Below are 27849 nucleotides of genomic sequence, written 5' to 3'. Positions count from 1 at the left end.
TATGGGTTTTAGAACAAACATGAGGGCGAGTAAATGATGACAGAACATTCATTTTTGGGTGTTGTATTCCTTTATGACTTTCAGACAATTTCTGCAATCGATTTAAGGATTATGGAATCAACTTTTGAAGGTTAGATTTGAATATGAAAAAGGCTGGGTGAAATATATATTACTGCTCTTTTGAACTTTCTGTTATGAAAAAAAAAATGATCATGATTTCCACAGAAATATTAAGCAGCACAAATGTTTTCAACATTGAGTCATTTTTGAAATGCAAATGAATTGTTGAATGGGGTTTTGAATTGTTTCATTCAAACAGACCGTTTGATCTGATTCAAGTAAAACATAAAGACTCATTAATAAGGCCTTGGCAGCAAAATAAGTCATTCCCTACTGAACGCTGTGGTGGTGAAGCTCATAACCTTGAGATGAGGGCAGAGCCCCGGAGTCTCTGTATGCAAATGTGTGCTCTCATATCTGTTACACGTGTATGAGTGTGTAATCCCCTGCGTGTAGACATGCTGACTTATTATGTATAATTCATATTGCAAGCATGCAACAATGATACTCAGTTCCCAGAGGTTGTCTGGAGCTGTGCGTGTGTGCGTGTGTGCGTGTGTGTGTGTGCGTGTGTGCGTGTGTGTGTGTGTGTGTGTGTGTGTGTGTGTGTGTGTGTGATTCTGTCACAAGTGCATTTACAGTAGTCTTATAAGCCACATCACCACAAAAAGAGAGGTTGGCTTTTTTGCTTTCTTCTGAAATGCAAAAATCTAGTTAGCGTTATGAATATCTCCTGTTAGATTTCAGGTTTAGTTGTGTGGTGTGAATCTAACTGAGAGTTCCTCATACAAACGTAGTTGAGATTACACCTCTCAGCGGAGGTGCGTCACTGATTCTCTCTTAGAAAAATGAAAACGAAGTGTAAAATTATTTCAGTATTTTCACTCTTAGCGCCCACATCGTTGAGGTCACTTCCTGTATGAGCTCACCTCTGCAAAGACTCAGAGTATCACAGCTTCCCTTTTTTACTCATCAAAGTTACTTCAAAGAATACCATGGTACAATTTCAAACAATTATTACCAAGATGCATTGTTGAAAAAAAAGGTAACAAAATAATGAGTGTGGTCCTACTGCTTTCTTTGGACCATCTTTGGACCATCTCTTAAATGAGTCGTTGTATATGAGGGATCTTTTTCAGTGTAAAAACAGTATGCTTTCCCAATAAAACAACTATTGGTTTAAGTTTATATATTTTATCAGTGCAACATATCTGCTAGTTGTGAAGCTTAATCATTAAACACCATTTTGATATTACAAAGAAAGATGTTTTCCCTGGTGAGCTTGTCAACTATGTTTCAGACAAACTGTTTGCCACTACATACACAGATTAAGGGCTACACTTACTGTACTATACCCTGTAGTGTAAAATATACCCTGAAAGAATATCAAAAGCAGCAGTCTAGATGTTTAACACATCAGTCAAAACATGGTTTGCTGGCCACATTGTTACAGCAGCCCGATCTGAAGATCTCTTATGTTTCCACTTGCAAATAAACAATATATATAGTTCATTTGGTCAAATTAAAGGTATAGCGGAGGATTTTCTTTTTCCGGGTGGGTAGTGTAAACTATTGGTCCACCTAAGTGTCAATCATTCTGGTGATACGTTTACGTAAGGCCGTCGTACGTGCTCGTCCCTTAGTTTTCGCTTTCTGCGCATGCGCACTTTCAGGTGTTTATGTGTGGTGGTGAGCTAGAGTTACGGTTTAAGCCATTCATTGAAGCTCGCCGTTTCACCGGGTCCTTTGAAAATGTCTGAGGGTCGCAAGAGAAAAAGTTTGCACGAACTGTATGAGAAGAAGAGAAAGGCCTCAGAAGAGAGAAACAAGATCAGAGTGTTTTTGGGAGATTGTTTCACACGATGGCGTGCGCTGAAAACACAGGTTGGGCTTCCCACTGATGCCTCAGTCGCGAAGTTTCTACTCGACAGGTAAAGTTTGGCATGCTATTTGGAGAAAAAGTGCAAATCTTCTTTTGGAAAGTAATCTTGTATGAGCGATGCCGACAGCAACTTGTAAACAGAGCGTGCACGAGGAGAACCTCGCACACGTTTAATAGGCGTTCCCTCTCGGGAGCATGTAGTGTGTTGCGCATGTGCATTTTTTCAAAAAGTGGAGAGGGCGGTTCTTATCTAAAATTCGGAAAGATCCTCCGCTATACCTTTAATGAAATCGAGATTCTCTCTCCAATGACTTTGGATGGATTCTGAGCGTTGTTTTTAACCACAGATGCGTGATGACGCTTCATGTGCTTTAAAGGCACCTCATGCTTTTATAATGCAAAATTAATGTAAACACAGTCAGTTATGTCTTAAAGGGTTAGTTCACCCATAAATGAAAATTCTGTCAGTAATTACTCACCCTCATGTTGTTCCAACCCCGTAAGACTTTCGTTCATCTTCGGAACACAAATTAAGATATTTTTGATGAAATCTGAGAGCTGGATCACTCCTCCTGCAGGCTTATGGACACCTTAACTTGCTGGCCCAGAACATTGTTAATATAGTCCAAGTGACTCCAGTGGCTCAATCTTAAGTTTATAAAGCGACGAGAATACTTTTTGTGCGCAAAACAAACAAAAATAACGACTTAATTCCACTTTTCATTTCCTTCTCTCTGGACCTCGAGTCTTTTTACGTAGTGTTGCACGTCACCATGTAGGCTCACTATTGGGTGACTCTGGTCATGTGTGATACGTGGTGACGTGAAACACAGACGCGCTACGCTATTACACTACGTAAAAAGACTCGAGGTCCAGAGAGAAGGAAATGAAAAAAATTTTTGTTTGTTTTTGCGCACAAAAAGTATTCTCGTCGGTTTATAAACTTAAGATTGAGCCACTGGAGTCACTTGGACTATATTAACGATGTCTTTTAATACATTTTCTGGGCCAGCAAGTTAAGGTGTCCATAAGCCTGCAGGAGGAGTGATCCAGCTCTCAGATTTAATCAAAAATATCTTAATTTGTGTTCCGAAGATGAACGAAAGTCTTACGGGGTTGGAACAACATGAGGGTGAGTAATTACTGACAGAATTTTCATTTTTTAGTGAACTAACCCTTTAAGGGATTAGACAGGAGAAAACATGTTATTTTTAAAAGGAAATGTTCTAAATCTATCCCTAAACTTAACCTTAACCCATATAGCTACCTTACTGTACTTTAAGTTTACACTGTAAGCACGTGTGTGTAAAATAAAGTGCAACCAAAAGCATGTGTGATTGGCATGACCAAAAAAGAGCACGACGCTTCCATAGCGTCCAAAGAACATGATAATTCTATAGTACTTTTCAAGTGTTCACTGAACATTTAGTTATGGCATGCATGTGAGTGTATAATAACCCTACTTCAGTTAAATGTTTTGTCTTCTAAACCATATAAGACTCACATACACTCAACCAGTTTAGACATGTACAGCCTTGTGCTTTACTCCAGTTTATAAGTGTGCAAAGTGTTTTAATCAGCTTCTAACCCCATCATCGTGACTTGATCTTTTTTTTTGCCAGGTAAGAGACGTCTCTACCGCTTTTCACGAGGGTCAAGTCCAAACTAGTTCTGTGTGGGACCAGTCTTTGCTTTCATCTAATCCTTATCTCGTACTCAGGAAGCGCGCAACTAAACACCACGTCAGATTATCAAGGCTATCTGTTATGAATAAGTGTTGCAAATGCTAAACAGTAACAACACACATCAATCAATGCTTTCGAACGTTGTGTTTGTGTGTGACTCGAGCCTGAATGTGTCTGATTGCACAACTGAGTCTTATCTCAGCTCCAAATCTGCCATTTAACCCTGAGGACTTCCTCCATAGACAGAATCAAGCATGCCAAAAACGCCTTACGAGCGTGCGATCTGGCCGCGCGCCACGGGACTGTCCTGCAGCGAGTCGAGGATCTCACTGGAGTTGTGTGTATATGAGTGTTTGTTGGTCTCTGGTCTGAGCATGGGATGTTAACACGTTTTATGCGAGATAAATCCATTTCATTCTGAGGGAATGCGTGTTAGTTCGGAGGTGTGTGTGTGTGTTTAGGTGTACGTGCTGAAGGGGTGGGGGAGAAAACTGAGGAATTTGACAAGCTATTGTGAAATATGACATGTGCACAGGCCTTCCTTCCTCTTGTACCCTGCAAGGAATCATGGGTAGAAGTGTGGAGGAGGGCAGGTTTCTCCTCAGTTTAGGTGTACCCCAGAAACGTCATGCCGCTGATGTATTCGGTGGAGGTTACCTGGGGATACTCGTCCACCCTCAAACCCTCCCTTTCTCTTTCTTCTTAGCACGCTCGCTCTGCCCTGTTTTTTTCCGTACGAACTGCCAGTATCAAACAACCTCCCAAAGCCATTTCCTCTCAAAGAAATGCATTGTGTTATTAACGTTTGCCCTCTCCGTGTTTCCATGGGCCGCTGAGATAAGATGGTTTGAGAGGAAGGACCTGCAGACAGGGAGGAAACTGTGGGCAGGGGAAGCAAGTGAAATATTGTGTCGTTTTGCAGAACTCCAGACTTTGGATTTTATTAACTACTTCCTGTAACCTTGAGATGTTTGCTTTTAATTTCTTGGTAAATTTTTTACTTTGATAAAACAGTTGTTTAAGTGACGTTGGTTTGTGTGTGTGTAGTGTTTTTTATGTTAACTTGTGAACATTCACTTATGTTTTGGTTCTTTAGGTCAGTGGTTATTGGTTCTGGACTACTCTACATCAGATTGTGATGACTCGACGTATCAAAATCGCTAATCGTATCAAAGTGAATAAAAATGGTGGTCACATTGACATTTTGCAGGCAAAAGCTCACAGAAGTCATTTTCAAACCAAGCAGCTTTCTGTTGGTTAACATAGCGAATTCACGTGACCAACTTGAACCTGTTGCGAAATCTGTGAATAATTTTCCCAATCGTGTGGATTTCTATTGAGTTGACTGAATTTTGCAATCAAAAATTCACTGAACAGTGATAAATGTGGCTGCACCTTTACAGTCAAACATTGACATTTATTAATATAGACCATTTATGTCTGCTTTGGTATCTGCTTTTTTTTTTTTTTTTTTTGCTTTGTTAGTACAGATACATTTGTGCCAAAATATTGCATTTGAGTTTGGACACGCAGCATTTGACATTGACAACAAAACATAGCAAATGTTTTCTCCTTTCTTTTGAAGCTTGATAAGCCTATTTATTTGTGCTATTCTATCTACACAGAAAAAAAGGTGTAGGATTTCCTTTGAAAAAAAAAAATTATTTGGGAATTGCTAGTAAATTTCACAAATGACCTCAAAGAAATGGCAAGTAAAACATTGAATTAAGCATGAAATTTGGAAGTAGAAAGACTTAAATACATTTTCTTGTAAAATGTACTCCAGTAATCTTTATTTACTACTTCCAAATATACACATATATTTTTAGAGTGTTTGCACAATTAAATATATGAAGCCCCTAAGGGGACATGATGATGGAAATGAATATCAGATGGAAAATAATATTTAAATGCTTTGGTGTTCCCCAGAGAAACTTTATATTTGCTGACAAACTGTTTACGTTGTCTCAAAAAAGTAAAAAAGAGTATCCCCCCCCCCCCCATGCTTTTGTGTTTGCTCACAAAAGCATTCAATATAACTTTCCTCCCATCTCTTGCTTTTTCTATCATCATGTCCCCTTAGGTGCTCCATAGTTTAAGCATTTTAAAACACGCTAAGCAATTAATTTGTTGCATGCCATGCCACACAATATAAACTTATTTAACTAAACATCTCTCTCAAGACAATAATCGCTCAGTGTGTACCTGGCTTAAGATGGTTTAATCTTCAATTGTAGCATGAGATTAGCATTGTAAATCTTGTGAGAGCACATCCCCATATTAAGGTTTGATCTTCCAAAGAACATTTCTGAGAACTAGAAGCTGTACGTTGGACTCTGCCTCAGAAATAGTCTTCGTCGTCACTCTGCTATTGGCTTAGCATCCTGATGTGGATCCTGAGGGAGGAATTCTGATCCCAATTTGCCTCCTTCATTTGATGAATTACTGCTGCCATTATCAATCGCAAATAGACAAACACATTTTTACATCAAATTCAGCTGGATATTTACGGTTGATATAGCAGCAGATATTCACCACTGATTATTCTTGGAGATGTTGCAATCATTTGGCCTTCAGAAAATAAAATAAAATAAACAGGATAAAGGTGATTAATGGCATTGGTGATCCTGAGGCAGGACTGAGAGGGTTGATATGCAGCTCTGACTGAGTATTGATCAGTAGTTTGCGCTGGATTGGCGTCTCTGACTCACGATGGCTTGGACGGCTCCAGGAGTTTGATTGAATCGTTTCTCTCTTCATGGTTGCTGTTGCCAGATTGAACCGATTGATCTTTGTGCTAACAACTAACTGTAAAGTGTGTTAGCTCAGCTGTTGGCGGAGGATCTGGCTAATGCAGTTCGGCTTTTTGTCTAATAATGGACTCTGGGTTAGAGTGCACAGAGAGTCCCTTTTTTGTAGGGATGAAATGGTTACCGGTTGATGATAAACAGCAATAAAATTCATAAAATTAAATATCTTTAAAGCCGTGTTTGATTACCACAGTAAGCAACAGTGCAGTGCAGAATTGTTATGCACTGTTGTAAATTGTAATGTTAAAGTAAATGTGCATTTTGAAATCTAAATGATTCGAATAACAAGGTATATAGAATTATCCACAGAGCAAATAAATTATTGACCCATTTTGACCCTTTTCTTAAAAATGGTTTAAGGCTGAAGTGTGGTTTATATCATAATATTGTGTGTGTGTGTGTGTGTGTGTGTGTGTGTGTGTGTGTGTGTGTGTGTGTGTGTGTGTGTGTGTGTGTGTGTGTGTGTGTGTGTGTGTGTGTGTGTGTGTGTGTGAAGACTGCAGGCTCCGTTATCATTAAGGCTATGTGGGGAATATGACTGGATGTGCGGTGTGGTAATAGGCTTCTCGTATTTGCGCCCATGCGTTTTGTTTGCTCGAATTGTGTGTGGGTGAGAATGAGAGTACTTCCAGTGATTTATAAGTGGTGTAAAAATGTCCTACGGTCTGGTTTCAAGCTTGGATCCGAGATGTGTTGGTGTGTGAGAGTTTGAGTTGTTATATGGTATTTTATGCCCCTTAAACGAGCTAACCGCAGCTGAGAATGCTGGGCCTCCTCGATCAGGGAACCAGTCCAGCACTCAAAGTCCCGACCACAGTAACGCCTGGCAGCCCATGCCCCCCATCCAGAGCCCAGCACTGATGTTCCCAGGAATACTGATGACCTTCTGCAGCAAACAAACACTTAAAGCAGCGGTTCCCAAACTTTTTTTCCTGCGCACCCCCTTCTATGTCCCAACCGGGTTGGCGCACCCCCAATCCCCACTTCAAAAAAAAAAAAAAAAACGCAACAAAGCTTTGTTTTATCGCCATATAAGGACTCATGTTTAATCATGCGCAAATAACCAGAACACGCATGACAATAACAACATCAACAAAGTTTCAATATAATGCAACAAAGATACGCACAAGCTTCCACTTTTAAGAGGACGAGTGACAGACACAGGCTCAGTAACAGAAAGCACGGTTATTTTCAGCCGCGTAAAAGAAACATTGCAGCAATATTAAATGACCGTGGAGCTAGCATCATCATCATCATCATAATACAACGGTTATGGAAATTAGAACGACAGTACATTGAATTAAATTACAATGTAGTTACTAAAGATCCACAACATTAAAGAGAATAGGCGCCGAAATAGCAAGCGCAAAATGCAGCACTGGCATCTCGAAGCGGCACTTCTGGCGGCATCTCCAGCGGCCATCAGTGCAGCGGCATCTCCAGCGGCCAGCGGCATCTCCCGTAATCACTATTTTTTTATTTTATTAACTGCATTTTAACAGTTAACACTTGACAGAGTAGCTACTTAAAAGTTGTTAATAAAGTTTTGAGTTTCTGATTCTCCATTACATCAGAGAAAGCTGCAACTGTTCTGAGTAGCCTGATATTTTGTATTCTTTTGGCTACGGTCCCGCCGTGCGGTGTCGTAGACATGCTAATAATATCTTATTTCGTTATTCAAGATTAGTGAATTCGTGTGACGCGGTCCTCCGGTCCGAAATACGCGTATTTTTTTAACTGACTTTTATTTTTTAATTGCGTATAGCTCCAAAAGTCGGTCACTTTAAGAAGACTGAACCCAGCTTCATCTTGACCTGCTTGATTTGTGAATTTTTTCACAGCAAAGCTCATGTCCATAAACTGTTTGGTAAGTCCGCTAGACAGGAATTTGGTAAATAGCCGCTCTTCACGTTTAACATCAATTTATAATAAACACGGTGACCGACGGATTACAAAAACACTTGTTATATTGAGCTTTATTTGTGAAAGGTTTCACAGTTCATTTTGGGTCAGTTAAACCTTCGGGTTAACTGACCCAAACTGAACTGTGGAACATTTCACAAATCAGAATGGTTATTATTTTAAACACTCAGTGAAGGGTTAAAGGGATAGTTCACTTTGAAATAAAATGTTGGTATGTTTTAGCTTACCTCAAGGGCATCCAAGATGTAGGTGTCTTTTTTTCCGCAGTAGTAGGTCAAACCGTTTTTGTCTGTCAGTCCTATAATGCAGGTCTATGGTCACTATCTCAAAGAGCATGCACAGAGTCCAAATTAAAACAATTCCCCATCGTCCAAATTAAACCTGTGTGGCCTAAGACACGAAACGAGCGGTTTGTGTGAGAAAACGAACAGTATTTATATCATTTTTAACTCTTGTACACAGCCAGGTCCAAGTGAGACTGATGCATAGATATATACACTAGATTTCGCCAGAACGAATTCATTGGAACGAATGCCGTAGGCAAGGCGACATCTATTCTAGTGTATATATATCTATGCACCAGTCTGAGTACACATCACACACCAGGATGCGCGCGCGCGCCCTCAGATGGACGTGGCTGTGTACAAGAGTTAAAAACGATATAAATACTGTTCGTTTTCTCACACAAACCGCTCGTTTCGTGACTTCAATGTGTACTTACGATGGGTAATTTTCTTATTTGGACGATGAGGAATTGTTTAATTTGGACTCTGTGCATGCTCTTTGAGGTGGTGACCACAGACCTGCATTATAGGACTGAAAAACAGGAACGGTTTGACCTAAAAATATCAAAATTGAAATTACTGCGGAAAAAAGACACCTACATCTTGGATGCCCTTGAGGTAAGCTAAAAACATACCAACATTTATTTTCAAAGTGAACTATCCCTTTAACTGGCCCAAACTGCACTGTGGAACCTCTCACTAATCAGAATGGTTAAAATAAAATAAAAAATACGCGTATTTCGGACCGGAGGACCGCGTCACACGAATTCACAAATCTTGAATAACGAAATAAGATATTATTAGCATGTCTACGACACTGCACGGCGGGACCGTAGCCAAAAGAATACAAAATATCAGGCTATTCAGAACAACTGCAGCTTTCTCTGGTGTAATGGAGAATAAGAAACTCAAAACTTTATTAACAACTTTTAAGTAGCTACTCTGTTAAGTGTTAAGTTAATAAAATAAAAAATAGTGATTACGCCGCTGGCCGCTGGAAGTGCCGCTTTGAGATGCCAGAGCCGCATTTTGCGCTAGCCCTTACTGGAGAATAGATACAATAAATAAAAACGAGGATCAATTTTACGACAATAAAATTAGCCTACACACGATCCACAACATAATTAAGTAACAAAGAGCATAGGCTCAAACATAAAATAAATTAAAAGAGGATCCATCTGGAACTGGAACTGGAAGTACAGCGCAAAAGTCGCTCAACCTGCAGAGAGAGAGAGAGAGAGAGAGAGAGAGGTAGGGGGTGGGAGACGGGGAGGAGGATATATTAGTATTCTCAGTAGGCCTAAATGTGTAGCAATAATATGAAATACTTACCCATATTAATGTGACGGGTGGGCTTGCATCTTGGCACAAAGCTCTCCGAAGTTTGGCGCAATGGAAGACAGTTTAAGCCTCAATTCCTTCTCAACAGCATCCAGTCTTTGCCGATGTTTAGTTTTAACTGCTGCCATAGCAGAGAAACCAGCCTCGCAGAGATACGTTGTGGCGAAGGGCATCAAAACTCTCAAGGCTTGCTTTGCCAAGACTGTGTATGATGTCAGTGACTCGGTCCAAAAATCCACAAGTGGCTTTCGTTTGAACTGTAACTGCAGTGCTCCATCAGATGACAGCTCGATCAGCTGCTCCTGCTCGTGAAATGACAGCTGTGGGACGGGCAGGGAAACTTCAAATGGATTGCGAATCCAAGCGCGAGATGTGTCCATAGGTGGGAAGTGTTTCCGTAGCTGCCCGGCGAGTTGGTTGAGGTGTTCAATTATGAGACTTTTTACATGCTCACCCAGGTCCACGTCATTTTCCCCCAAGAACTCGTGAAGCGTAGGGAAACACAGGTGTGTGTTCCCACTCACGCAACTCGCCCAGAACCGTAGCTTCTTTATCATGGCCTCAATCCTGTCTTGGGTGTTGAACACAGTTACACTAACTCCCTGCAGACTTAGATTGAGTTCATTCAGAGCTGAGAAGATGTCCGCTAGATAGGCGAGCCTTTTCAGAAACTCTTCGTCATGCATACTGGAGGCCAAATGAAACGGATTCTCCTCAAAAAACTGCTGCAATTCGTGCCGGAGTTCAAAGAGCCTTGTCAGCACTTTGCCGCGGGACAGCCAACGCACCTCTGTGTGCAGCAGCAGTGATTTGTGTTCGCTGCCCATCTCATTACATAACAGTGTGAATATTCGTGAATTTAGCGGACGAGCTTTAATGAAGTTCACCAGTTTGACTGCGTCGTTCAGCACTGCAAGTAGATCAGCTGGCATGTTTTTGGCTGCGAGGGCCTCTCTGTGAATGCTGCAGTGTAACCAGCTGATGGATGGGCAGACTCTCCTAATATGAGCTATAAGCCCCCTGTGTTTCCCCGTCATTGATTTTGCCCCGTCTGTGCAAATTCCAACACAGCGCTCCCAGTCGATCCCATTGGTCCTCATAAAAACGTCAATTAAATTGAAGATTTCCTGTCCTGTTGTTCGGGTAGCAAGGGGCCGACAGAACAAAAAATCTTCTTGTACCGTTCCTTCAAAAAGGTAACGGACATACAGAAGAAGATTGGCCAGATTTGTAACATCTGTAGACTCGTCTACTTGCAGAGAGTAAAACTCACTTTTCTTCACACGACTGACTAGTGTGGCCAGGATGTCTTCAGACATGGCATCAATGCGGCGCGACACAGTGTTATTGGACACAGGAATCATGTCCAACTTTTTTGCCTCTTTCTCTCCAATCATACACTCCACCATCTCTTTGGCCGCTGGCAAACACACGTCTTCGGCAATTGTGTGCGGCAGCCCCTTTCTCCCTACTCTGTAACTGAGCAGATATGAAGCTCGTAACGCGTCTTTCGTAGACCCAATGCATGAATGAAACTGCATTTTTTTTTGGCTTTTCTGCAACTCCTCCAACTTTGCTTTAAAAAATGTAAGGGGCTTTTGACTTAAATTGCCATGTTTCGTGTGCAGGTGACGACGGAGATAAGACGGCTTCAGACAGCTGTTCGCTAAAACTTCACTGCACAACACGCACTGAGGCTTCGGGCAATCTGTATCGCCGATCCAAGTGAAGCCCAGACCCAGATAATTGTCATCATATTTCCTTCTTTTTTTCCCCGTCTGGTGTTCACCCTCATCACCTCTTTTTTGCCATCTCATTCCCTCCTCTTCGGTTTCCTCCGGCGCATCTTCCCGCTCATTTTCTTTCGCTATTCTCTCCGTCTCTGTTGCCTCCAAATCCTCACTCTCTCTTTGTCCCTCTTCTCCTTCGTGACTAACAACTTTATCATAAGACGTCTCACTTGACAGTTTCCCTGATTTCAGCCAGTTAAGCATATTGATAAATTATAATATATATATATATATATATATATGGAATGAATGAAATGAGTTGGCGCGCATATAGCCTAGCCTGCAGTGCATAAAAGAAGAGCAGTTCGTAGAAGAAGACAGCGGCTGTCTTCTTCTACGTTTCTATCAAAAACTAATAAATTATAGTTTTTTTTATTTAAAATAAAAGGAAAGGTCATTTACAAAGGAAGTGTTTACTGTTCATGTTTTTTTTATTGTATGGGAAAATCCCACTTAAAAAAAACAGACCGCCATTACATTTTTCCTCTCGCGCACCCCCTGGTGGTAGTTCGGGGTGCGCGCACCACACTTTGGGAATCCCTGACTTAAAGGATAGTTCACCCCAAAATCAACATTTTTCTCAGCCTCGTGAGATTCCAAATGACTTCCTTCTTTTGTAAAAAAAGATTGTCTCAATATTATTATTTTTTTGTCCATACCATAACAGTCAAAACTGTTTGGGCACCAGAATTCTTCAAAATATCTTCTTTTGTTTTCCAAAGAGGAAAGACGTAAGATCCAGATTTTCAGTGTTCATATTCTCTGACAAGCAAAAGCTGCAGCCGCTGAAACTGCAAGATGAAAGAGCCGAGGCTGAATGCAGAAAAATGGCATTTGCTCACCGCTGATTTAATCTTTAATCTGCCCTCTTCTCTCACTGTCTCATTCATATTTTTTCTGTGCATAATCGGCCGCAAGATCTTTCTCCATGTTGTTTGTTGGCATTGGTGGTGTCTGGACTTCAGGATTGGGAAAGCTCGGATGTTACTTATCGATGGCAAATGTGCTTTGAAGAACGGCTACGATGAGGCTCTATATGGGCCGTGTGTTTGCTGACTTGTGAGCATATATTCATCTAGACTACAGAGGATTGGTTTAAATGAACACTACAGTAGGAGAGTTCTGTGGAACAGTTTACACTTTCATTTGATGAAATAACCCAGAGAAGAGTCATTTATATCGGAGTGAATGGAAACAAATTTAAGTATGTCTGTATATGCAGTGATTATTATGTTCCTAGCATGTTATATTTTTGACAACAGTTCTTCTAACCATAATTGATGGAGTGTGTAGTTTTTCATTTCTTAAACAACCATGTATGAAGAAACATCATGGCCATATTCCAGGATGACAAGATTCATCAGGTTTAAACTGTGAAAGAACGTTTGTGAGGAGCATGAATAATCGTTTTCTCCAGTCCAGACCTCAAATTGACTGAAAGTGTTTGGGATGTGCTGGAGGAGACTTTACAGAGTGCTGGACTCTTGCATTGACAATACAAGATCCTGACCAAACATTGATGAACCTTTTGATGGAAATAAATGTTGTGATGTTATATCCATCAAGAGGTGCATCAATGTTTGGTCAAGATCTTGTACTTCTATATCATGTATCTGTACTCTCTGATGAGAAATGCATCTCTGTGTGTGTGCCAGATGACAGTATCTCAGCGGCGAGCACCTCAGACGTGCAGGACCGGCTGTCGTCTCTGGAGCTGCGGGTTCAACAGCAGGAGGACGAGCTGACGGTGATGAAGGCTGCGCTGGCAGATGTGCTCAGACGTCTGGCTCAGTCCGAGGACGCCACCGCTGCCAAAAAACAGCAGGGCAGCAAAGGTAACCTGTGTGTGTGTGTGTGTGTGTGTGCCTCCAGTGATCCTCACACTGTTTACACGGAGGAAGTGGAGGAGCGCAGCCAGACCAGGATCTGTTAACAGTTTCAATCCATCCTTGACCCACGGCGCTGAACGTTTCCATTTGAATAGCAGCTGTGTGTGTGTGAACGCGTGTGTGTGTGTGTGAGAGCGTGTGATCTTGGGGCTGCTTGAGGGAAGGCATTTTAATGTTTGACCATTAAAACTGACTTCACTTTGTTCTCTGTTTAACGCACTGTATAAAACACACTGGCTGCCTCTTGCCCCGTTTCTCTCGCTCTCACACACACACACACACACACGTATGCAGCAAACTAAAAGTTTGATGTTGAAATACTTTTATCCTCTCCTAGTTTAATATGTAGAGACTTTTAAGTCAGTCATTCAGTGGTTGAGAATGAGGCGCTAACAAAACATTGCTCTGTTTGTTTGAGCGGCCCAATGTTGACAGCTGACTCAGCCAGTGACGCTTGAGTTTGGAGCGGGTACCTCTTCATCTACTGGTACCGTATGTTTTTTGGAAATATATAAGCAAAACAGTAGGCATTATTCCATAAGGTTTTTTTTTTTACCTCGTTACAAGGGCCGTATGCAGGGTTTCATAATCACTGAGGTCCCAAACTTGATCTAGTGAAGGGATGAAAATGTAGATTTCTCTGATCTACGTATGTGCATTTCAAGACATTTGAAGGATTATAAAGATTGGATAACAATAGCTTTAAAAGCATGTCAGTGGGCAGAAGATTCCTGCTCTCTCGTCATCTCCATCACTCTTCCTTTTTCTCTCATTCTCCTTATCTTGCCCTGTCTCTTCCCCTCTTTTTAGTCTTTTCATTGTCATCTGTGTCGGCGAAGCAAGTAAACACAGGGTCAACTGATATTTATGTTTTACGAATCATTTTCTTCGAAAAGTAAATTTACTGAAGGCTACCAGGAAAGCTTGGTAACTAAGTTTATTAAATTCATTCACAATACTGTATGTACACATTCATTATTAATCTAATGCTTAATATGATGAAAACGGCTTTGTTAATGTTTCTTGTCCACTCACATTGACAGTAAATTATATAAACTTATTTTCAATTAAAAATGGCAAAATTAGATAAAGTATTCGTTTTCCTGATTATTTTTGTCAGTTGTTTAACAATTCTATCCTAAAACAGCTGTCAAATATGAAATGTTTCATGAGTCTCGCACTTTTTGACCTTTACTATCCCACGAGAGAACATTTACGAATGGCGGTGACACGACGCAACTGAAGCCGTAGGTCACATGACAGTGACAAAACGGCGGATGCAGTACGTCCAGAATGCATTAATACTACACATTCATACTTTATAGAACATACTTTTTGAACGGTCACAAAGTAAGTTTCAGACCAAGTGTAGTACTTACTATACAGTATGCTCTGCGATTTTGGATGCAGCGAATGTCACATATGCTAGCCTTCACGTCAAAACTGAAGCGCACACACTCTGGGTTCAGGCTTTATTGTCATTAGCACACATCATCACATTTTCTCTATATGATGTTTTATTAATATTTAATAAACGGAAGGAGCACGTTCAGATAATCTATCACCAGCATGAGACTTACCTCTGATCCACGACAGTTTTCCAGCATCCACTCCTCACTCTCTATTATTCCTATCCCAGCCAGGCATATGGGGGGAGTACTCTGTGTTCGGGCCAAAATCCAGAGAAAAGCTCCATTCGTTCGGACTGCACGCCAATACGCATATTCTGTCCTATATCTGATTATATGTAAGTGCAAACAAAGACGTACAATCGTGCTCAAACGTTTACATGCACATATATGTTTGCAATCCCTCTTATAAAAAAAGGGCTTGTAAATGTGCGAGCGGGACTGTACGTAACGACAGGGGACGAATGAAGAGAATGAATAGTTGTGCATATGAGGACAGGAGAGATTGAAGAGCTGGAGAATCTGGCACTGCGTAATCCTCTGGATCTGTGTGTCCCGGAGAACACTCTCACACCAGCAGTGTGTTTCAGTGACGCCTCACACACATCCATGACTGGACTCAAGATGCGGTCGCTCGAGACCTCATGTTCCATTCAGAAATCATTCAGACCATTTCATACAGATTCTCATTTATATGTCAGATGATAGGCTTTGGAAAAATAGATTTGAATAATTGACATTTTTAGTGTACAAATGTATCCAATTAGACCAACAGACAGACAAATTAATATTTTTCTCAACGCAGGCACTAACAAAGGGCAAAATTTCTTGAAAATGAAATACTAAGAGCAGAACAAAAACAGAACCATTTATATTCATTATACAAATTTCCATGACTTCAGAAGATTTTGCTCAGATTTTTCCTGGCCTGAATTTCTTTATTTCCATGTTTTTGACTACTAAAATACAGACTTGGGGTAGTCACTATTATCTTTATTATTGTTTTATTGTACATTTTATACATACAATGGTTTAGAATAATTTCAGATCTTTTTATGTTTTTAAAAGAAGCCTATTATGCTTACCAGGCTGCATTTATTTGATGAAAAATACAGTATTATGCAATATTGTTATTCCTGTTATTCCTGTGATTAAAGTTGAATTTTCAGCATCATTACTCCAGTCTTCGGTGTCACATGATCCTTCAGAAATCACTCTAATGTATGATTCGATGCTCAAGAAACAGTTCTGATTATTAGTGTTGAAAACCATTTTGCTGCTTCATATTTTTTTGTGCATCATACATTACCATTTAAAAGTTTGGGATAATAAATATAATATCATTCAGAAAGGATGCATTACAATCACAGTAAAGAAATGTATAGTGTTACAAAAGATGTCTGTTCCAAACAAATTAATCAAAGAATCCAGAACTTAAATGATTATGCTTTCCACAAAAATATTATGCAGCAAAAAATATTTTCAACATAGATAATAATAATAAGAACCATTATTAATAATTAAGCACCAAAAATAATTAATAATTATGAGTCCTAAATAAGCATGTTAGAATGGACTGGAGTAATGATGCACAATGTTTCACAATATTACTGTTTTTACTGTATTTTTCAAACCATAAATGTTGAATTGGTGAGCAGAAGAGACTTATTTCCAAACCATTAAAAAAATCCAATTTATTCCAAACCTTTGACCCCCAATCTATTTTATTTTATATTATACATATTAGTACTTTTTTATATACATATTCCAAAAGAGAGAGAAAAGAAAAATAGCCTAGAAACAATTTAACCAAATGAAAAGAAAGAAATGACAATTCGGAGTCAGTGAGCAATGCAAACGGGCAAAACGAAAGCAAGCCTCTAAACAAACACAGCGATTGCCAGACGAAAGACGGCCAGCCTCTGACTCAACACACAGCACTTCTCTTTCTTTATTATGACTGTTTTCCACATTTTACAGTAATAGGCATCAAAAACTAGAGGCTAATTGCCAAAATAAACCTCAGAATAATGATATTATTTATTTTAAGCATGAAGACTCAATCATTACTAAAAAGACGCAAATCGTAAGGTGAATGACAGATCATCTTTCCTGACTTCTTTTCTATTGTACTTTTGTTACATGAAAATTATCAATATCAGATTTTTTAATTTGGTGCTTTCATTGTGAACATTGTGGTATATTTTTAAAACAAAAGATGGTGCATTCGTACTGAAAACTATTTGTTGAATTAAGTTTGATCTATCTGGGCTTCAAACTGCAACTATTTGAATTCGACACAATGCTTTGATCATATTTTAATAATTAAGAGCCTGATAGGATATCTATTAAGCAGTTCTACCTTAGTCCTGCTGTCAAAATATTACATTTGCCTTATAAGCTACTGTTCATTTTTTTAATAGAAAATACTTTTATTCAGCAAGCATGCATTAAATATATGCGGTGTAGACATTTATAATATTACAAAAGATTTGTTTCAAATAAACCCTGATCTTTTGAACTTACTATTCATCACTGAATAAATAAAATAGAATTCATCATGGTTTTCAACTATTTTCAACATTGATAATAATGTTTTTGAGCATCATATTAGAATGATTTCTGAAGGATCATGTGACACTGAAGACTTTCTGAAGAAAATTCAGCTTTGATTGCAGGAGTAAATTACAGTTTAACATATATTCACATCGAAAACAGACATTTTAAATTGTAATAATATTTCACAAAATTGCTGTTTTTACTGTATTTTACAGCCTTGGTGAGCAGGAGAGACTTCCTTCAAAACCATAAACTCTCACCAACCCAAAACTTTTGAACGATAGTGTATAAATTAGGAGTTATTAACATTTAAATGTTCATTATATTCAAATGTGCTTTTCTGTATGGCAATATATGCAACACTTTAGGTACTTGGACTTATTGGTGTAATACAATAATATATATATTTTTTTTTTTTGTATAAATATTTTTTAATATGAAAAATTAATATTCATTTAAAATACCGCTGTGCTGGTTCTCATTTTTCCCACTATTCTCATTCTCTCCGAATTCTCTCTCTTTTCTCTTCCCACTGCCCATATTTTCTCGCCGTGCCCTTTATGGCCCATTATTCTCCTTCATTTCTCACTCGTTTCAAGGCTGACTCACTGCTCAATCCCATATCTATTCCCCCTCATTTCCCATAATCCCCCACATTAGTATCTTTCCCCAAACTCTCACTCTTTCCACTCCAGTCGTCTCCCAAACCTCAGTCTCTCCTCATCCAGCTGCTCTCGGGACGGTATCTGTGAAAGGACTGAAGCGTTCCCGCTCGCCGCTGAATGCTGGGCTTTGATGTGTTGTTTTTGCAAATATTGATGGACAACTCTGATTATTTTTGCAAGATATCTGGGTCAGTAAGGCAGTGTGCTTTATTTTGGCTGTTACTGGGGTGTTTTATTGCTAATAAGAGTGTCTTCTTTCATATGAAGAACACTGAATGTGATTAAGAATGACTTTATCTTTACATGCTTACATTTTTTGCTGTATTTTAAGCATGAGAGTGATGGAGAATGCCAGAGGTTTGGGAGACAAACAGGCATCTGATGGAAGGCAGATATTTCCTCGGTTTCCTGTTGAAGTTGGGTCACATAAGGACTTCCTGTGAGGCTGTGCTGACTAGACACACACACACACACACACTACAGTATAGTGTAGTACAGTACCGTACACCGTATCTAAACAGCATGATCTGTCGTGATTCGTGACAGAAGTGTGAAGGATTAAAAGGATAGTTCACCCCAAAATGAAAATGATCCCATAATTCACTCACCCTCAAGCCATCCTAGGTGTATATGAATTTCTTCTTTCAGCCAAAACACAATCAGAGTTATATATTAAAAAATATATAATGGAAGTGGATGATTTTGAAACCCGTAAAAGCGCATCCATCCATCATAAAAGTAATGCATACGGCTCCAGGGGGTTAATAAAGGCCTTCTGAAGCCAAGCGCTTCTGTAAGAAAAATATCTATATTTATAACTTTATAAACTGTAATCACTGGCTTCCGTATGCGAGTCGAGTTCTGGCGTATGATGGATGCTTTATTGTTTATTCAATATTTTGGCTAACTTTCAACTAGGGCTGTTTTCGACTAAGGATTTTCATAGTCGAATCTGATTCGTTAGATTTTGCCGTAGTCGACTGATAGTCAAACCTTTTTTTTTTTTTCTTTTTTTTTTAGATAGCAGCTAGATTTTTTCCATTTCAAACAAAAGAGCTAAAAAACACATATATATCACACATATATCATAACATTTCATAAACATGAGGAGCAATATGAGAGAGAAATTTGGTGATGGTTGTTTAGGTACATTAAACCACGTAAAGCTTTTTCACGCCCATGAGAACCGCGTGGAGTCAACTCACAGCCGCTCCTCTGCCCTGCTGAAAATGTGAAGCAGAAACGCTTAATATCAGATAACGTCCATAATAATTGGACTCTGGGTTCGATTTTTTGACCATTTTCAGTGGTTATGAGGAGAAATATGATAGGGAAATTTGGTAATCGTTGTTTAGGTACATTAAACAACGTAAAGCTTTTTAACGCACATGAGAACCGTGTGGAGTCAACTCACAGCCGCTCCGCAGGCCTGCTGAAAACGTGAAGCAGGTTTTTGAATACATTTTTATTTATTTACATTAGTAAGCTACAGGACATCTTTCAAAAAATGACCTGCGCGCAAGCGAAAAAATAAAATAAAAATAGTACCCAGCCCTTCTGAAATTGCGAATGCGTCTCTGTCCCCAGCACATTTCAAACCAAACTGACGCCCATGTATTCGACTATGAGGTTCATAGTCGAATCAGACCTCTCCGAATCGAATCGTCGAATCCTCGACTATTAGAAGTCAGCCCTACTTTCAACTATCAGTAATTTGGCCAAAATGTAATATGACTGAGGTTAAAATGCACCAAACGTGTTTTAAATCTAAAATATTCTCTCAGAAGAGTATTGTTCCCAAGTGCACTTATCCATTTCCCCCCTTTTCTGTACCTGTAATCCTAGTTAAATTATTATTTACTAGTAGAGCATAGCACTAGCAATGGCAAGATCATGGGTGTGATTCTCATGGAGTGCGCGATGGATAAAAGTCTCTGCCAAATGCATAAATATATATATTTTTATTTTACTATAAATAGTAATAGTAATATTGATCAATATATTTTTTTATCTGTAATATCTGTAAGATATCTTCTTGACTTTTATTGTTATTTAGCACATCTAATGCAAAAGCAGAAGTTCATTTGATCCAAAAATGTTTGAATCAGTTGATTTATCAATATGATTGTTCACTGTAACTGTAGCCAATAGGAGTCTCAGCTCTGTTTGTCTCATTTTACCACGTTTAAATCCGTTCTGCAGATTTCCCCAAAAAATCAACACAGAAAATATACAATATATATGAGACTAGAGCTATTTTTTGAAATCTAAGAATAAACCAAGAGAACTAATGTCTTGTTAAAATTGTTGATTAAATATGTATAAACATCCTGATTGGGCTTTTAAAGAAACCTGCCCGAGGGTAATTCTGGATCAGGCATTAATGTGAGCGGTAGTTGCTTTGTTGAGTCAAACACGCACGTCACACACATTCTCTCAGCGGTCTGATGAGGTCAGCCACACACTGTGTGTTTTTGTTGTGTGCTAATGGAGCGTGAAACAGAGCCATGTGGTTCTGACTTCGCATCGCCGCCTCCTGATAATATACACACGCGTACCCGTGCCCTGGAGAGAAACTATCATCTGAATCCTGCCCACAATAACTCTCTCAGAGCTCAGAGGTCAAGAGAAGAGACGTTTCAGAGAGAGTTTTAAATAGCACAGCTGATGCAAACCAGTGCAATCATGGCACTGGAGTTTAGCGTGAGAATCCCAGACCAAGCTCAGTCTGTTCTGTAGCATTACTGGACAACCACAGACAAACTATACACACATCTGAGATGCTTTTAGAAGTTCATTTATATTTTTGCAGCCAGCAAAGCTTTTAATTGTCTTAACCTCAAATTTTCGGTCAGGAAATTGGCAAAATTTAAGCAAATGCACAAACATCAAAGACAGAATGAAGTTTTTGGCTAGTAGGGGAAGTTGTGTGTGGAGTGATGATTCACGATGAAACACGAGTTGCATGATGAGGCTCGAGAGCATTGTCTTTGAAAATCTGCTGAGAAATCTGATAATAAATGCATCTCTACCACAGTGAAGCATGTCGTTTGGGGAGCTACTTTACTGTGAAGACTCTTTTAGTGCTTCAGAGTGCAGGAGAATATTGCAGAATAAAAGAGGAATTATCAGATGTTGTTATTGAACAAGACAATGCTCAAGAACAAGAATCAGGCCCGTGTTTTGGCCTGGTCAGAGTCCAGATTTGAACCCTACAGTGAATATTTGGTCTCACATTAAACTCAAATGAACTGGAAGACTTTTTTTAACTACTCGTGAGCTCATGAAGCTGTTGAGTGGAACAACACTGACTCTTCTTCCTGTCTGCAAGTTGGGAAGGCTATTCCATGCCAAGATACTTTATCTACAGTTCTTGCCAATCTCCTGACCAGTGACTTGTGATTTAAAATGTTTAAGACCATTAAAAGGCCACTAAATAATTTGCCATTTTTGGCTTGGTCTTTTTTTTTTTTTTTTTTTTTTCAGGAGTGTACAGTAGCGTAATTTATTCCAAATCAGGTTCAAATCCGGAACAAATCTCAGATTTTCATTTCATTTTGGACCCCACTGTATGTTAAGAAAAGTTTAGGGGTCGGTATATCTTTTAGGTTTTGAATTTTGTGCTCACCAAGGCTGCATTTATTTAATTAAAATACAGTAAAAAACATGAAATAGTATTACATTTTAAAATAGCTTTTTTTCTATTGTAATTTATTTAAATATATTATTTATTCCTTTGATCAAATTTGAATTTTCAGCATCATTACTCCAGTCTTCAGTGTCACATGATCCTTCAGCAATCATTCTGATATGATGATCTGATGCTCAAGAAACATTTCTGATTATTATCAGATGATTATTATTATCATTATTATTGTTGAAAACAATTGCGCTGCTTATTGTGATACTTCTCGTTTTTTTTTTTTTTTTTTGATGAATAGAAAGTTCAAATGAACAGCATTTATTTGAAATAGTATTCACTATAGAAATAGTCATTTTTGTTCAAGTTAATGCATACTTGCTGAATAAAACTATTCATTTCTTACTGACCCCAAAATTTTAAATCCAGTTGTGCATTTTAAAAAGTTTACATACACCTTGCAGGATCTGAAACATTTTAATTATTTTAACAAAAAAGGAGGGATCATACAAACTGAATGTTAGTTTTTTATTTAGTACTGTCCTGAATAAGATATTTTGCTTCAGTTTTCCATCATCTTTTGCATATTTGAACCTTTTCCAGCAGTGACTGTAAAAGCTTGAGCCACACTTATTATATGAATGGCATTGCATTAGATAACAAACGTTTGATATCATGTTGTTTTCTTGAATCATCAGTGGTAGACTAGTAAATCAGAGCACTAATCCAGTTAAGTTGTCTGGATGCTGCCCTATTTAAGCCAGTCTTGTCCTCTCTTTACTGCCTGTCCTGTCTCTCCGTCTTCCCTGACCGTTGATCAGGTTTGATTTCATTAGTTCAAGCATGCAAAAGTCATAGAAATGAATAGAATCTTAAATCACAGAAGTGTCTGGAAATTTCTATAATGAATGTAAATCTAAAAAAAAAAGTATGTTCAGCTTTATAAAAAAAAATCTGAATTTCTATAAATTAATCATTGCAACACTTTACATTAAGGTCTTTACATTAAGGTGTTTGTTCGTGTTAGTTAACAGTGCATTAACTAATGTGAACAATGGAAAGCTTATTGTAAAGTGCTACCATTAATATATATATATATATAAAAAAAGCTTATCCAACTGGACAATTCATGGATATTAAAAGTCAAAAGGTGTGGGAAGGTCTACAGTAAAGTAAATGGTCCAACTTGTTCCCTAGATGTCAGTCATTGTTTTGAGGTATAATTGGGACTAAGAGTGTGTTGTGTTGTGTTGTGTTGTGTGTCCTGCAGGTCAGACCGCGCTGCGTGAGGCTTATTCAATGTCCTGCATCGCCAACGGCAGTTCCAGCGGCCGCAAATCTCACAGAGATACTTCCACAGTGTCTATAGCCAAGAAAGAGACACTCTCCTCCGCTGCCAAGAGGTAACACACACACACACACACACACACACACACACACACACACATAACTGAAACATGACAATGATCTGGAAGCCTCCTCTACACGTTCTGGATGTCTCCCTTCACAGACCTGTTTCAGCTCATGACTCTGTCCACTGATGAGCTAATGATTTGAACCATGTGTGTGGTTAGAAGATTAGGGAGATAATCAAAATGAGTAGAAGTGGCGAACCTCCAGGACGGGTTTGGGAAACACTGGACTAGAGCTACGTCTACACTAATCCGTGTACATTTGAAAACGCATCTTTTTCTCTACGCTTTGACCTTGCGTCCTCACTGACACGGCTCAGACTGAGCTTTTTAAAGATGCTCTCCTAAGTGGATAAATTTGAAAACACTGTTTTTTGCATTGTAGTGCGGACTATGAAAACGCATATTGTACTGATAGAGACAGGGATTGACATAAACGCCCGCAAACCCGCCAAATGCATGTGTATTTCAGCAGTGGTGTGTAACGCAGTCACTCATACTAGCCACTTTGGCGGGTTTAATTATATATGTAATATATACATTTTTGAATTGTAGTCTTTTATAAAGGCATCTAAGTGCAATGTAGTGTTGTCAAAAATATAGATTTTTCAATACATATCGATGCTAAAATATCTAAAACGCTTCCAATACTCATTTTCCGCAGAATAGACACAAGATACCAGCTGCTCTTTCTCACACAAACCCGCCTTGCCTCACTCACTCGTTTAATTTGCTCCAGATGAATATTGTTGGTGTAACAGGGCTTGTGGGATTGCGTGTAAAATTTTACTCATTCCTGCAGATTTTGTGCGCACATAAAGCTAAATTTAGGCTTTTTTCACCGCTTATTGCACTTAAACAGCCAAATACACACAATAATAATGTAAAAAAAATGCTGGTCTTGGCGAGTTTTCATGTAAACACAGTCAGTTATGTTTTAAGTGAACGTAAACAGTTTATTAAGAAAATGCATGTGTTACAGTATAATAGATCCCTGCATCAGGTCTTAAAGTGACAGCAGCCTAATATACCTGCTGCTAAATTATGAGATAATATTACAAATATCTATATGGCAGTTTTTTCCCCATGGTGTCGATGCCAAAATTGTTGCCAGCTAAAGTTCTGAGTGGCTAGTAACTATGGAAAACCAGTAGCCACAGTGGCTGGTGAGAAAAAGAGTTAATGTCCAGCCCTGGATAGATATCTATGTTTAAATGTTCTATGCTTTGTATATGTGCCTGCTATGTGTTACTGACTTTCACAGTGTTGCCAAAGATAAATGTTCCTTTGTACAATTTGTATTACATTCCTGCAAAGATGACAGAAAATATACTCAAAACTGCTGTTCTGCTTCAAAATATGAGAGCAATTGCATTTTTGATGATTGACCTGAACGCAGCAGTAAGTGCTGAGATATTTTGCTAATAAAATGATTGTGCCAGAAGAATAGTGTGAGAACTTTGTCTGGTCTCTCTGTATAATCTCAGTGAGCATTTAATGTTTTACACATGCACATTATACAGTATGGTGATTTTTTTTTGCGTTTTCCGACGTTTCAATGTGGACAAGACACTTTTGCTTAAATGCTTGAAACGCTAGGGAGCGTTTAGAAACGAAAATGCCATTTTCAAACTTATCCGGATGAATGTAGACATAGCCTTAAAAGTAAACACATTAAAACTAGGCCTATGCAGTCTTCTCTTGTGGGAAAATGGTGAGTCAATATTGTCGACTTAACTTGCACTGTTCAAATGTTTGTCCGAACAGAAGCTCTGTTTAATGTGTGATACTCTTTCAGCCTGCAGAAATATATTCATCTGAATGTCTGTGAGTGTGTGAGCTCAGTGTTGAGCCGCTCGGCTCTCCTCATCTTTTCAAGTGTATCAGAACTTCCTTTGTTTACCTGCATGTTATTTTCACAGTGGTGGAGAGCGGAAAAAAGACAAGCCTCTGATGGAGGGGATCAAGGAGAAAGAGGAGCCGCCCCAGACTAATGATAAACCCCCCTCAGCGCCCAGCACCCCTTCCAGCACCCCCCCCTCCCCTCATCCCCCACAGCCCCAAAGACAAGCCTCGGAGAACAAGGGCTCGACCCCGGCCAAAAGGTTCCTCCCATCAGCCGTGCGATTTCTGGCAGTGTTCGAATGGCGTTTGGCAATCTGCTTGCAGTGGTTTCGCAACCTATTGACGTAAAAGCCAAGGGGCAGGGCTGACATGCTTCCTCAATCAATATCAAGATCAATAGAGAGCAACACTGACTCCTTTTTTATCTGCCTATGTTCCGGAAGTATTTTCCCCATTCCTTTTCTCCATAGGGATTTCGAAAACGTATTAACTATAAGTTCTAAGCCTTGGGCCAAACCAATCATCTCCAAGATAAATCACAACATTGAAATATTTGATTTGAAGAAGAAGAAACAAACTATTGCGAATTTTACAATTAAAATAGGATTAATAAAACAATTAATTTCTTCACACTAAGTAATATAAGTATAAAAACAATATCAAAAATATATAAATGTATACACTATCATTCAAAAGTTTGGAATGCTTTTGAAAGAAGTCTCTTCTCACCAAGACTGCATTTATTTTATCAAAAATACAGTAAAAACAGTAATATTGTGAAATATTTTTACAAATAAATAAATATATATATATAAATACATAAACGCACATTTCAAATAAGCTCTGTTCTTTTAATAAAAATAAAATAGATACATAAATTTAATGCATCTTTGCTGAATGAAAGTATTAATTTATTTTTTAAAAATCGTATTGACTCCAAACTTTTGAATGCTAGTGTATGTATATATAAAATATTCATATATGTGCAAATATTTAAGTTATTTGTTAGTGCAGGGAGACCAATTCACTTCCATTATTCGCTTCCACTATTTTTTTAAAGTCACATTGAAATCTCAGATCACTTGGTCTCAGAGCTCAATGTAGAAAGGTTTGTACGTTCTCAGAAAAAAATATATTTTATGGAAAAAAGAATGGGATTTGTATTTCCAGAACATGGTACACATTGCTGTTTGACTGAAGGAGCCATACATAAAAACACTCAGACTGTAACTTTAATCAGTACAGTTCCAGGCCCTGAAATTGATAATATCTAAACAAAATCTTGTATTCCATCTTGTTTTCCCATCATTTATCAGTACTTGTCCTTCATTCTATGCTAAATGTCCTGCTAGTATCAGGCCGGCAGTGTAGGTCAAAATGTGTCCGTTACGCTCTGGGTCACTCAGAGTGATCCACCCAGAAGAGGAAAGTAATGGAAAGCAGATGTAACGTCCCTTCAGTGCTCAGACCCTTAGTTCTTGCTTAGTAATCCACGGAGTAATCAGGCTAACACATTAGCCCGGCAATGCTTCAACACCATTCTAGTCTGTACTTAATAACGCAAGAACCCGCCTGCTGAGTTATTCACTTTGACTCTGCAAGCTGTCCCATCCAATTACCTAAAGAGAAGTGGAAAACCAATTGGCCATCTCCTTAATGTCATTTCAAGGCCCGATCCATGCTTCCTAGACGACGCAAGAAAATTATCAGTCAGGGTCTGGCCACAGTCACATTACTTAGAAAAATCCTCTGCAAACCATGAAGATTTCACTCAGACTAACATCATCTAGCATCAGAGAGTGTTGAGGTTAGCACAATGTGTTTTAAAAATTTGTCCGAGATTTTTTATTTATTTTTCTTAGAAATGTAGATTTCTATATCAGTATTGCAAGATATGCATTTTCTTTATTTTCTGTATTTAGGCTTAGAAATAGGAAAAGTGCAGTAAATGCAGGTGGACTGCTAACTAAGATGATTTGCATGGGGTTTCTGCTTGTATGGAAAAAACTAGCATAAATATTCATGCTACACTAGAATGGTTTCTATTAGCACTAATTTGATGCTGTTTTACCTAGTAGACCTTAGTAGTACTTAGTAGAGCTAGTAGACCAAATCTTGTTGCAGACCAAGTCTTGTTTAGCTAGTACCATGGTATTACATGGTAAAACATGGTCGTTTTATTGGTAGCTGGTATTGTGTTGCATTCAAACAACTTTTATCACACATATATTAGGGATTGACATCATTAAACCTACATGCCTCACAAGTGTCCCCATATGTAGAGCTCAAGACAGATTTTCACATGGAAGTGTGTCCGCTCTGCCCCAGAATACTATCCGTTCCTTTCCCTCCTCTCTTACTCTTACTTCGGTGAGGTTAGAGGTTCTGTGCTACAGCTCTGACCGATTTAATTGCCTTAAGCCCAAAGTATTCTTGAGTTTTAACACCAACTTTCAGCGTATGCGTACATAGCCTTTCAAAGTATATTCCGTTTGATAGCTTGCACAAACTCAGAAAGTAAATTTTTTGCCCAGTGTCTGCGCTATTTCTCTCCAGAAGTCACATCCGATAAAATCTTTGTTGTCGCGTAAACTAGAGCTGCATCTATTTCTTAACTCCCTCACACAAGTGCTCGTCAACCTGACTCTTGAGGAG

The 27849-nt window shown here is 38.8% G+C and overlaps 1 protein-coding gene across 4 annotated transcripts in view; it reads left to right on the top strand.

Moving 5' to 3' along the window:
• Positions 1–27849, top strand: part of eml4 (EMAP like 4) — a 121720-nt gene that overhangs the window by 54653 nt on the left and 39218 nt on the right. For 3 of the 4 annotated variants that reach the window (XM_081351536.1, XM_081351537.1, XM_081351535.1), the window contains 3 exons: positions 13431–13610; positions 23208–23340; positions 25272–25454. In XM_081351536.1, coding sequence (XP_081207662.1) covers positions 13431–13610; positions 23208–23340; positions 25272–25454 — 496 coding nt within the window. The remainder of the gene's footprint in view (positions 1–13430; positions 13611–23207; positions 23341–25271; positions 25455–27849) is intronic. The other variant, XM_081351538.1, reaches the window with a different exon arrangement.

This window comes from Scardinius erythrophthalmus (genome assembly GCF_964197995.2).
Source record: "Scardinius erythrophthalmus genome assembly, chromosome: 21".
Lineage (NCBI taxonomy): Eukaryota > Metazoa > Chordata > Actinopteri > Cypriniformes > Leuciscidae > Scardinius > Scardinius erythrophthalmus.
Note: the sequence above shows the minus strand (reverse complement) of the source record. Positions and strands in the feature narration are given on the sequence as shown.